Consider the following 13524-nt stretch of genomic DNA (forward strand, 5'->3'; position numbering starts at 1 on the left):
GACCAAGTGTGACAGGAAGTGTTTCCCGCAACACCATGCGCACACCAATATCGGGCGTGGACAGTGGCCTCTTGCATGCCCACAGCTGGTTGTCCTGGAGCTGGGAAGGCGGAGCTGTGCCGCGGAGCAGGCTGGGAGCGCCCCTGCACAGCCCGGCGGCCCGGGGCTTCTCTTGAGGGACGGTGCGCACTTGTGACATAGCACAGCCTTCCCCCGAAGAGGCCCCAGAAGGGCATGGCTGGGAAGAGGGACCCACTCAGAAATCCCAGGGACCCTACGCCAATACCAAGGACTTGTGGGTCAGTGACAGAGACAGTCTGTGGCAAGACTGAAATGAAGGTTTAGACTCTTGCAACAGCCTTAAATCTCCAGGAACACCTGGGAGGTTTGATTATTAAAGCTGCCCTGCCTCCCTAACCACTCAGACAGACGCCCCACATTCAGGGCGGGCAGCACCAACACACCCAAACTTGGTGCACCAATTGGACCCCACAAGAACCAGACCCCCAAACACCACAAAGACAAAGTTGGGGAGAACTGACTTGAGGGGAATAGGTGACTCATGGACACCGTCTGCTGGTTAGTTAGAGAAAGTGTATGCCACCAAGCTGTAGATCTGACAAATTAAAGATTGGGGTTTGAATAACCCTTCATATCCTAAAAGAACACTATTGAGTAAACCAAATGCCAAGAGGCCAACAACAACAGAAAATTTTAAAGCATATGAAAAAACCAGACCATATGGAGGACCCAAACCCGAACACCCAAATCAAAAGATCAGAGGAGACACAGTACTTGGAGCAATTAACCAAAGAACTAAAGACGAACAACGAGAGCATGGCATGGTATATAAAGGACATGAAGAAGAGCCTGGCACAGGATATAAAGGACATGAAGAAGACCCTAGAAGAGCATAAAGAAGAAATTGCAAGAGTAAATAAACAAATAGGTGATCTTAGGGAAATAAAAGAAACTGTTGACCAAATTAAAAAGATTCTGGATACTCATAGTACAAGACTAGAGAAAGCTGAACAACAACTCAGTGACCCTGAGAACCACAGAACAGAAAATGAAAGAACAAAAGAAAGAATGGGGAAAAAATTGAAAAAATCAAAATGGATCTCAGGGATATGATAGATAAAATAAAACGTCCAAATTTAAGACTCATTGGTGTCCCAGAAGGGGAAGAGAAGGGTAAAGGTCTAGAAAGAGTAGTCAAAAAAATTGTTGGGGAAAACTTCCCAAACCTTCTACATAATATAAATACACAAAGCATAAATGCCCAGCGAAATCCAAATAGAATAAATCCAAATAACCCCACTCCAAGACATATTCTGATCAGACTGTCAAATACTGAAGAGAAGGAGCAAGTTCTGAAAGCAGCAAGAGAAAAGCAATTCACCACATACAAAGGAAACAACATAAGACTAAGCAGTGACTACTCAGCGGCCACCATGGAGGTGAGAAGGCAGTGGCATGACATATTTAAAATTCTGAGAGAGAAAAATTTCCAACCAAGAATACTTTATTCAGCAAAACTCTCCTTCAAATTTGAGGGACAGCTTACATTTTTCACAGACAAAAAATGCTGAGAGATTTTGCTAATAAAAGACCTGCCCTACTTCAGATACTAAAGGGAGCCCTACCGACAGAGAAACAAAGAAAGGAGAGAGAGATATAGAGAAATTTACCGGACATATATAGAACATTACGTCCCAAATCACCAGGACACACATTTTTCTCTAGTGATCACGGATCTTTCTCCAGAATAGACCATAGGCTGGGACATAAAACAAGCCTCAATAAATTTAAAAAAATTGTAATTACTCAAAGCACATTCTCTGACCACAATGGAATACAAGTAGAAGTCAATAACCATCAGAGACTTAGAAAATTCACAAACACCTGAAGGTTAAAACTGAGGGGGAGATGAAAAAATTTCCGGATAACCAAAAGCTGGGGGACTTCATCACCAGTAGATCAGTCCTGTAAGAAATGCTAAAGGGAACTGTGCAAGCTGAAGGGAAGGGACACTAAACAATTGACTGAAGCCACATGAAGAAATAAAGATTTCCAGTAAAGATCACATGGTAAATATAAATACCAATACTACTGTATTTTTGATTTGTAACTCCACTATGTACTTCCTACAGGATCTAAAATACATAAAGTGTAATGATAAATCAGTGGTTTTGGACTCAATGTAAAATATGTAATTTTTGACAAGAACTACATAAAGCTGGGGGAATGGAGGAGTATAGGGACATAGTTTGTGTCCTAGTGAAGTTAAGTTGGTATCAAAGCAAACAAGATTGTTATAGACTTAAGATGTTAAATTTAAGCCCCACGGTAAACACAAAGAAAGTATCAGAGAATATGATCATAGAGATGAAAAGTAGGTATGGGTTACAAGAAGTGGGGGAAGGGGCAATGGGGAGTTAATAAGAAATGAGTGTAGGGTTTCTGTTGGGGTGAAGGGAAATTTCTAGTAATGGATGGTGGGAAGGTGATGGCGTTGCAACATTGTGAATGTGATTAATCCCACTAAATGGAATGTCTGGGAGGGGATGGAATGGGAAGATTTATGCTGTAGATATGTTTCCACAATTGAAAAAAAAAGACAGTCTAAATAGATAATGAGAATTAAATGCCATAGATGATCCTGGACGAGATCTAAGAATAGAGGAGAAAAGGCTCGAAAGAACACAATTGGGACATAAGGAAAAAAATGAAATATAGAATGTAAGCTTTATATCAACGTTAAATTTCTTGAACTTCTTAATGTGATTACATAAATGAATATTCTTGTTCATAGGAAATGTATATGTGAATTATATTATTTGTTCAAGGATGTGTGCAGCTAGCTCTCATATGTTCAGAAGACAGAGCAATAGATAATGGATGACAGACAGGGAGGGAGGGAGGGAAAGAAAGAAATGGTAAAGTGACAAAATATTAAAGTTGGTGGATTGGGGTATTGGTGGAGGGGGGTTGGGGTACGCTGGAGTTCTGTGTATGGGGTTTGTATTATTTTTGCAACTGTTCCTCTAAGTTTGAATTTATTAAGAAACAAAACAAAACAAAAAAAACCACATAGCCGTAAAACTTCAATCCAGAAATACAGCGGGAAGTCAGAAGTTGCTTCGTCTTTGTTCTCTCCTTTCCTCACCACCCCCAGTCTCCCCTCACCGCTGACGCCCCTCGCCACTGCCAACTGCTGAGTTTGTCTATCCAGTTGCAGTTCTGTAGCTCACATATCTATTATGTAACTGCGTTTTTATCCAAAGTGGGATGTAATGAAATGTTTTATGTATATTATTCAACAACCTGCTTTTATCACTTGTCAGTACTTGTTTCCTGTTGGCATATATGTATCATTATATAAATATAAAATGCTGCCAAGCATTCTGTACCATTGGGGTTTCATGAGTTGCTCAGGAATTTGCCCATTGATGGGCCTGCTTGCTGTTTCATGTGCTCAGCATTAAGCACGTGGGTGAAGCCAGGTAACCTCCACCTGCAGGTGCTGCAGCAGGAGCTCAGGATGGATGGAGCGGCCAGCCAAGCACCTGGGAGCCACAGCTCCTCTGGGTGATTACCTAGGGACACCTGCTGCACCTGTCACTCAGGTGTCTGGCAGGGTGGGGGTGGGTTGGCGAGACCCAGGGCAGCAGGTGTGTGGGCCAGCAGGTGCACAGGCTGGCAGGTGTATGGGCTATCAGGTGTGTGGGCTGTCAGGTGCCCGGGCTGGCAGGTGTGCAGGCCAGCAGGTCATGCTCCTAGGCTGCTGCCCTCTTTCCCCCAGCCTGGCACCTGGGGCTCACGTGGCACCTGTGTCTTGGGGGACACTGCCGTGTCCTCCTGCCTCCTCCCTGCTGCCCGGCTTCCAGCCAGCTGGGAGATGGTAGCCGTGGGATCCCCTGGAAGCCACGTGCACGGGGTGGTGGCATCAGCGGCTCACGGTGGAGAAAGCAACCCTGCTCCTTCCCTCACTCGCCGAGGTGGGGGTCTCTGTGCGGTGGCTCTGGGCCGGCCTGGGTCCTAACTGGGTGGCTTCCTGGGGCCGCTGTAGCAAAGCACCACAAGCTGGGGCTTAAAACCCCACATTCATCCTCTCAGTTTGGAGGCCGGAAGTCCAGGGTACGGAGTCCGCAGCCATGCTCCCCTGGAGATCTGGGGAGGGTCCTCGCTGGCCTCGTCCAGCCCCTGGTGCCCACCAGCAGGCCGTGGCCTCCCCGGCTGGTAGCTGCAGCCCTTCGGGAGCTGCTCCCCGGCTCTCCGGCCTGTCCCATGTCGGTCTGTCTCCCCTTCAGGGACGCCACTCACCTTGGAGTAGGGCTCCCCCTTATTCAGGACGGCCCTGCCCTGACAGGAAGATGTCTGCCCCGATTCCAAACAGTCACATTTGCCTTGGACCAGGACACATCCTGTGGGGGACGCAGTTCAGACTGTAACACTAATCAGAGAGGATGAGTCTGGAATGTCCTGAGGGGTGAGGGCAGCCAGGTGGGGGCAAGGGCTTGGCAGACGCACCTTTCCATTGTGCCAGGTGCTCAGCTGTCTCCTTACCTGGGCTTCGAGCCCGCGGGGACGCTCACGGCTGACAGGTACCGGATGCTCGTTTCCCACCAGGTACGTCTTAGGGAAAAAATGAAGTCTAGAGCCCCTGCAGGTTTAATAAAGGAGAAAACAGGCTGACTCCAGGGGCCTCTGGGCCTCCCGAGGAGCAAGCCCCCGTCTTCGCTAGAAGGTGCACGTGGAGCTGTGGGCCAGGAGCTGACGGGCGGTGCCTCAGCCTGTGAAGCTGGAGCTGCGTACCTGGGACGGGGGCCCTGGCTCAGCTTCTGGAGAGGCCCAGAGACGAGTGAGACCCGGCCCGGGCGCGGGGTTGGGGGAGCTGGGAGCGTCTTCCATCGGCCTGGCCCTGCTGGGTGCTGCACCCAGCTCTGCTGCCCCGCGGTGCAGACGGATAAACTGCAAGCGCCGACCCCGCACGGGTGCCCCTGACCCAGACAGGTGATCTGGGTGTGCATGGAGGAGATCACTGTTTCCTCGGGGACGTGGACAGTTAATACACAAAGGCCGGTGGCTGAGGGGCCTCCTGGGCTGGGGACAGGCCGTGGCCAGGGGCCTGGGCCGAGCAGTCTTCCCCTAAGCGAAAGCCTTGGTGGAGCTCGGGGCCGGGGGCCGCGCGGGGCTGAGACGGCTGTGGTTGGGAGGTTGGGGGACACCGCAGAGAACCGTGCTGGGTGTGACAGAAGCTGAAAATCCAATGACAGCAAGTGGGCAGCCGGCGACTCAACCGTGGCCAAGGGGGGCCTGGGGCCTGGGGGGCCGAGGGTCCCAGGTGCCTCCCTGCGGACATGGGCGAGCTCATTCGGTTCTCAGTTTGATGAAAGTGCGCGTACCTCCTCCAGCCTTGTTTTCCGTTGAAAACAGTCACCTTCAGAAGGAAGCAAACAGCTTAAATTTGGCTTTGCTTTTCAGCACGAGGCTGTTTACTCACTGGAAGGGTAAATTTAATGTCATTCTGAGAAAATCTGTCCTTGGATCGTTTTCAATCCCCTTCCCCGTTGAATCTGTGTGGAACTGATCAGCATAGAGCACATTATTTTCAAAAGAAAAATGATCCTTGGGATAACATGTGCGGTCAGTTTAGAGATCCAGACGAGTCCGTCTAGGCCAGAGGCCCTCTCCAAGTTGCAGAATACATTTCAAAGAATGTCTTTCTTCTAGTGGCATTTAGGAACGGGAACTGGCATCTGGGAAGGTCCCACAACTGAGATCTGTTCAAAGTTGTGGCTGGGGACTTTGAAAAGAAACTCCCCCAAACTACAATCCCAAGTCAAATTTAGTGTACTCCCCACACCCTGAGGACAAGTAGCCCCAAGAGTCATGACCCCTAAGTGTTCAGTTTCAACTAAGGATTATAGGTTAATCTGGAAAGGTGCTGGGTTAATTCTCCATCATTGTTCAAAGAGCAGGAATAGTTTGAATCCACAGGTCACCCCTGAACTCGCCGAGAAAGGTCCCGAGCACCAGGTAGCCAGGAGCTCCAGTGGGGCAGCTCTCCCCTCGGCTGTCACAAACTGTAGAAACACAAAAAACCCGCGCCACAATGTCACGTGCCAAGGATTTAAAGATGCAAGTTTCTGGAATATTCTGCCTGAGGTTTTAGAGAAACTGGTCTCTGCTGGTCTGGGACAGAAGCACTCACGGGGACAATGTGTAGCTCCCCCCTCCGCCCTACCCAAGGCCATCGGAAGGAAGGTGCTAAATTGGTTTCCCACCTGGAGATGCGCAGGGGCTCTCGGGCCCTGGGATGCACTTTCCCCTTAGCGCGAGGCCTCAGGCCTGGGTTCTTTCTCCCCGAGGCTCTGAGGCCGGGGTGGCCTGGGGAACCGGAGGGCCTAAGGGACTCAGGGACAAACCAACAAGGTGGGGTTTTGCTTTAAGAAATGCAAAGCTGATTAAGTGGCTGACTTCTTATTCCATTAGGTGAAACACAGGGGTTTCTTCTAGAAGTTTTATAGATTTGGGTTTTGCGTTTAGGTCTTAGGAGCTATTCCAAGGTTATTTTGTATATGGGGCAAGGGAAGGGTCAAGGTTTCCTTTTTAGATCTAGATATCCACTTGTGCCAGCACCATTTGGTGAAAAGACTATCCCTTTCTCCTCACAATTCCTGTGCACTTTCGTTGAAAATCCACTGACCACATGTGGGTGGGTCCATTTCCATAGTTCTGTTCAGTTTCTCGCCCCTGTGCCAGGACCCACCGCCCTGATTACCGTGTAAGTCTTGGAGCCACTAACTGGAAGTTCTCCCACCGTGTTCTTTAGCAAAGCTGTTTGGGTTAATCCATGTGAACATCACATCAGTTTATCAATTTCAATAAAAATCTTGCTGGGATTTTGATTGAGATTATGTTGAACCTATAGATCTCCTTAATTTTTAGTATATCTTTCCTGTATGTCTTTTTTTTTTTATTGAGATTGTTCAGATACCATACAATTATCCCAAGATCCAAAGTGTACAATCACTTGCCCCTGGGTACCCTCATACAGCTGTGCATCCATCACACTTAATTTTTGTTCAATTTGTAGAAACTTTTCATTACTCCAGACAAGAAATAAAGTGAAAGATGAAAAAAGAAAAAAAGAAAAGGAAACTCTAATCCTCCCCTATCCCTAACCAACCCCCCTCAATTGTTGACTCCCAGTATTGATATAGTACATTTGTTACTGTTTATGAAAAAATGTTGAAATACTGCTAACTGTAGTATATAGTTTGTAATAGGTATATACTTCTTCCCTATATGCCCCTCTATTATTAACTTCTAATTGTATTGTCATACATTTGTTCTGGTTCATGGAAGCGATTTCTACTATTTGTACAGTTGATCATGGACATTGCCCACCATAGGATTCAGTTTTATACATTCCCATCTTTTGACCTCCAACTTTCCTTCTGGTGACACATATGACTCTGAGCTTCCCCTTTCCACCTCATTCACACACCATTTGGCGCTGTTAGTTATTCTCACATCTTGCTACCGACACCTCTGTTCATTTCCAAACATTTAAGTTCATCCTAGTTGAACATTCTGCTCATACTAAGCAACCACTCCCCATTCTTAAGCCTCATCCTATATCTTGGTACCTTTTATTTCATGTCTATGAGTTTACGTATTATAATTAATTCCTATCAGTGAGACCCTGCAATAATTGTCCTTATGTGTCTGGCTTATTTCACTCAGTATATTGCCCTTGAGGTTTTGTCATCAACCCATTTTTTTTTTTAATATGGTTTTGTTCACTCACCATACATTCCATCCCAAGTAAATAATCGATGGTTCTCTGCATGGTCATACATTTATGTGTTCACCACCTTCACCACTATCTATATAAGGGCATCTACATTTCTTCCACAAGGCAGGAGGGAGAGTCAAAGAAGGTAGAGAGGCAAAAGGAAGAGGAAAAAAAAAATGACAGCTAGGAAGCAGCAAAAGGAAAAATAACCTTAAATCAAGGTAGAATAAAGAATCAGACAATACCACCAATGTCAAGTGTCTAACATGTCTCCCCTATCCCCCCTCTTATCTGCATTCACCTTGGTATATCACCTTTGTTACATTAGAGAAAGCATAATACAATGATTCTATTAGTTACAGTCTCTAGTTTATGCTGATTGCATCCCTCCCCCAATGCCTCCCCATTTTTAACACCTTGCAAGGTTGACATTTGCTTGTTCTCCCTCGTAAAACAACATATTTGTACATTTTATCACAATTGTTGAATACTCTAGATTTCACCAAGTTACACAGTCCCAGTCTTTATCTTTCCTCCTTTCTTGTGGTGTCTCACATGCTCCCCACCTTCCTCTCTCAACCGTATTCATAGTTACCTTTGTTCAGTGTACTTACATTGTTGTGCTATCATCTCCCAAAATTGTGTTCCAAACCACACACTCCTGTCTTCTGTCACCCTGTAGTGCTCCCTTTAGTATTTCCTGTAGGGCAGGTGTCTTGTTCACAAAGTCTCTCATTGTCTGTTTGTCAGAAAATATTTTGAGCTCTCCCCCATATTTGAAGGACAGCTTTGCTGGATACAGGATTCTTGGTTGGCGGTTTTTCTCTTTCAGTATCTTAAATATATCATACCACTTCCTTCTTGCCTCCATGGTTTCTGCTGAGAGATCCGCACATAGTCTTATGAAGCTTCCTTTGTATGTAATGGATGGCTTTTCTCTTGCTGCTTTCAGGATTCTCTCTTTGTCTTTGACATTTGATAATCTGATTATTAGGTGTCTTGGCGTAGGCCTATACAGATCTCTTCTGTTTGGAGTTCGCTGTGCTTCTTGGATCTGTAATTTTATGTCTTTCATAAGAGATGGGAAATTTTCATTAATTATTTCCTCTATTATTGCTTCTGCCCCTTTTCCCTTCTCTTCTCCTTCTGGGACACCAATGATACGTACATTATTGTACTTTGTTTCATCCTTGAGTTCCCGGAGACGTTGCTCATATTTTTTCATTCTTTTCTCTATCTGCTCCTTTGCGTGTAGGCTTTCAGATGTTTTGTTCTCCAGTTCCTGAGTGTTTTCTTCTGCCTCTTGAGATCTGCTGTTGTATGTTTCCATTGTGTCTTTCATCTCGTGTTGTGCCTTTCATTTCCATAGATTCTACTAGTTGTTTTTTTGAACTTTTGATTTCTGCCGTATATATGCCCAGTGTTTCCTTTACAGCCTCTATCTCTTTTGCAATATCTTCTCTAAACTTTTTGATTTGATTTAGCATTAGTTTAAATTCCTGTATCTCAGTTGAAGTGTACATTTGTTCCTTTGACTGGACTATAACTTTGTTTTTGTTAGGTTGTAATTTTCTGTTGTTTAGGCATGGTTTCCTTGGTTATCCAAATCAGGTTTTCCCAGACCAGAACAGGCTCAGGTCCCAGAGGGAAGAAATATTCAGTATCTGGTTTCCCTGCGGGTGTGTCTTAGAAAATTGCTCCACCCTTTGATGCCTCGGGTCACTGTGCTTTTCTGCCCAGCAGGTGATGCCTGTTAGCCTGTAATTCTTGACTGGTGTGAGGAGGTATGGCCGTGTTCCCCCAGGCTCTGGGGTCTGGTTCTGAATGGAAAGGGCCCCACCCCTTTCCTCCTAGAGAAGACAGATCCCTCAGGTGGAGGTCATTAGCATTTCAATGGTCTCGCTCTCTGCTTGTGCTGTCTCCACCCTTCCCCAAGTCACAGCCCTGGAAACTGAATATGACTGGGGCTTTCTCCACTGAGCCAAAAAAGAAACAGATAGTCCCCTTCAGACCCAGTCCAAGGCGACCCTCCGGCTCTCCAAGGTCAGTCGTCACCCAAAGCCTCTGTCTGTTTTTGGGGGCTGCGTACCTGTAGTGAGCAGTTCACACTCGCTACTTAAAACCCCAGTTGGAGCTCAGCTGAGCTATATTCGCTTGCTGGGAGAGAGCTTCTCTCTGGCACCACGAGGCTCTGCAGCTCGGGCTATGGGGGAGGGGGTCTCATGACTTGGATCCGCAGGTTTTACTTACAGATTTTATGCTGTGTTCTTGGGCATTCCTCCCAATTCAGGTTGGTGTATGATGAGTGGATGGTCTCGTTTGTCCCCCTGCAGTTATTCTGAATTATTTACTAGTTGTTTCTGGTTTTTTGTAGTTGTTCCAGGGGGACTACTTAGCTTCCACTCCTCTCTATGCCGCCATCTTGCCCCGCCTCCCCCCCGTATGTCTTTTTAAAAATAATTTAATTTTAAAAAGTTTATTCTAGTAACATATACAACTTAAAATTTCTCCTTTTAACATATATGTATATTCAGATACATAATTCATAATGTATTGCTATCACCACCATCCATTTCCCAAACTTTCCCATCACCCAAAACAGAAATTCTGTATCAATTAAGCACTAACTCCATATTCCCTACCCCAGCCCCTGCTAACCTCTATTCTAGATTCTGACTCTATGAATTTGCTTATTCTAATTATTTTTTAGTGAGTTCATACAATATTTGTCCTTTTGTGTCTGGCTTACTTCACTCAACCAGGATGTCTTCAAGTTTCATCCGTGTTGTCACATGTATCAGAACTTCATTCCTTTTTATAGCTGAATAATATTCCATTGTATGGATGTAGCACATTTTGTTTATCCATTCATTGGTTGATGGACACAGGTTGCTTCCCTCTTTTGGCAATTGTGAATAATGCTGTTAGGAACATTGGTGTGCAAATGTCTGTGCAAGTCCCTGCCTTCCATACTGCGGGTTCCATACCTAGTGGTCGGATTGCCAGGCCACATAATTCTATTCTTAGCTTACCGAGGAACCGGCACACCGCCTTCCACAGCAGCTGCACCACTGTACATTCCCACCAATGAAAGGGAGCCCTTGTCATTTTTCATTTTAATAGTTGCCATTCTAGTGGGTGTGAAATATCTCACTGTGGTTTTGATGTGCATTTCCCTAATGGCTATTGATGTTGAGCATCTTCTCATGTGCCTTTTTTGGCCATTTGTAAATCTTCTTTGGAGAAATGACTATTTGAGCCTTTTGCCCATTTTTTAATCAAGTTGTCTTTTCCTTGAGTTGTAGGATTTCTTTTTATATTCTGGATGTGAAACCTTATCAGATATATGGTTTCCAAATATTTTCACCCACTTTTTTTCCTCACTTTCATGATAGAATCCTTTGATGTTCCGGTTTTTAACTTTGATAACATCCCTTTTATTTATTTTTAGTTTTGTTGCTTGTGCTTTTGGTGTAAAGTCTAAGGAACCACTGCCTAACACAAGTGCTTAAGATGCTTCCGTTTTCTTCTAGGTGTTTCATAGTCCTGGTTCTTATATTTAGGTCCAACTTGAGTGAATTCTTGATTACAGTGTGAGTTAAGGGTCTGCTTTCATTCTTTTGCATATGGATACCTGGTTTTCTCAGTACCATTTGTTCAAGAGACTATTCTTTCCCCACTGAGTGGACTTGACACGCTGTCAAAAGTCAATTGGCCATAGATGTTAGGGTTTATTTAGAACTTTCAATTTGATTCCATTTGTCGATGTCTGTCCTTGTGCCAGTACCATGCCATTTTGGTAACAGTGGCTTTGTAGTAAGTTTTAAGATTGGGAAGTGTGAGTCCTCCAACTTCTTTCTTTTTTAAGATGTCTTAGGCTATTTGCTGCCCCTTTCCTTCCACATAACTTTGTTGACTGGCTTTTCCATTTCTGCAAAGTAGGTTGCTCAAATTTTAAATGGGATTGCATTGAATCTGTAAATCTTTTTGGGTAGAATTGACGCTTTGAAAATGGTCTTTCAATTCCTGAGTGTGGAATGTCCTTCGAACTACCTAGGTTTTGTAGTTTTCCACATATAAGTCCTTTACCTCCTTGGTTAAATTCATTCCTAGATACTAGTTTGTTTTAGATGCTATCGTAAGTGGAATTTTGTCTTGATTTCCTCAAATATTACACAGCTATTTAAGAGAATGAGGCCATTTCTATGGTGTTATATTCTCCACTATATAATAAGTGAAAAAGAGCAAGATGCAGAAATATGCTAGTTGTATAAAAAATATAACCTATACAAATCTGCACAGAATTGTTTTGGGGAGGATTCACAAAAGGCGGTACCTCTGGGATAGGAAATGTGTTGATGGGACTAAGAGTAGGAGAAGGAATTTACTCTGTGCTCTTGAGTTTTGTGTTAGCTTTGTTTTCATTATAATGCTAAGGAGAGAAGGAAGGAGGGAGGGAAGGAAGGAAGGAAGGCCGGTTCAGTATAGGACTCTCCCAGTTTTGAAATCAATAAATGCTCAGTTAGCAGCTATATTTTTAGAGCTCATTTATAAAGACTATTTTCAAGATCTGAGATTTTCCTTTGAATGCTATATATAAAAAAAAATTTAAAGGCTTGGAATTTGCACCTGTAATACAGAACGGCAATGAAGAACAGGCACAATAAAGGACAGATGAGCTTTAATCATAACCACTCGAGGTCTCGTGGGTATCTGGGGAAATCTGTTTGGAATAGAGCTCTCTGGGCCTTTTTCAGGTTCCAAGTAAACTGGGCAGTGTTTAAGTGATTGCCAGGGCTTGTTCCGACTCAGCGTTCCCACAGACGCTGTATCCCAAAGCAGCCCCATCAACCCCTCACCTGGGGCCTCACTGTGCTGAATGTGTTGTTGAAATGCTCATAACAACCAAGCCATCTGGATGTTTTGTGAAGTTTATTTTCAACAAATATTTACATAACAATAAACGTGGGAGGCCCCGAGGGAGGTGAGTCCTTGCAGTGACCCCTGGAGCGGCCACACCGGGTCACTTGCGTGAGCGCTTGTACTCTAAAAGCAGCACAATCAGCCTGTTCCGCAGGGACCTAATCTTGTTTGTATAGTGTTGTTGGAATATTTTCTTCAGATTTTGCCTTAACAAATCCAGAGATGGAAGATGATAACAGTCTGGTATATTCAACATGATGTGAAAAAACTCGTTCCACATGTCCAGGTGGGGGAGCCTGAAGAGACGACACAAACAGTGTGTAAACGCGGCCCCCATGGCCCCACCGCAACCCTGGCCCCGCACGTGACCTCCACAGGTGTCCCTCCAAATGCAGCATAAAATGCCACATCAAGAATGGAAATATTGACTGTATTATAAATGAGAAAATTTAAAGGTCCAATTAAATGTTGTACATAGTGGGAAAACTGTGGAAAAACTTTCTCTTTTAATTTTCTTTTGTTTTTCAGAAAACAGACCTGTTTTTCGCTAGCAGACATGCCACACTGCAGACTCTAATCTGACAGGCCAGGGCGGGAGACTGGGACGGACAAGGAGAGCGCAGCCTTCCATTCCAGCTCCCAGAGCCAACAGCTGGGAACACGGCGACAGGCGCTGGGGACAGCACAGACCCTGACTGAGGCTGTGCTCCACCCAGAACCCGGCCCGGCATCTGGGCTCCTCTCCCTGGGTGGTCCTGCTGGCAGAGCCCAGCATCAGAGCCTGGCTTGATGCG

General features: G+C 45.1%; 1 protein-coding gene across 1 annotated transcript in view; it reads right to left on the minus strand.

Moving 5' to 3' along the window:
- Positions 1-12733: 12733 nt before the first annotated feature.
- BUB1 (BUB1 mitotic checkpoint serine/threonine kinase) overlaps positions 12734-13524 on the minus strand; it is a 42276-nt gene continuing 41485 nt past the window's right edge. The window contains exon 25 of the mRNA XM_037807652.1: positions 12734-13026. Coding sequence (XP_037663580.1) covers positions 12831-13026 — 196 coding nt within the window. The 3' untranslated portion in view covers positions 12734-12830. The remainder of the gene's footprint in view (positions 13027-13524) is intronic.

Source organism: Choloepus didactylus, chromosome 17, assembly GCF_015220235.1.
Source record: "Choloepus didactylus isolate mChoDid1 chromosome 17, mChoDid1.pri, whole genome shotgun sequence".
NCBI classification, from domain to species: Eukaryota; Metazoa; Chordata; class Mammalia; order Pilosa; family Megalonychidae; genus Choloepus; species Choloepus didactylus.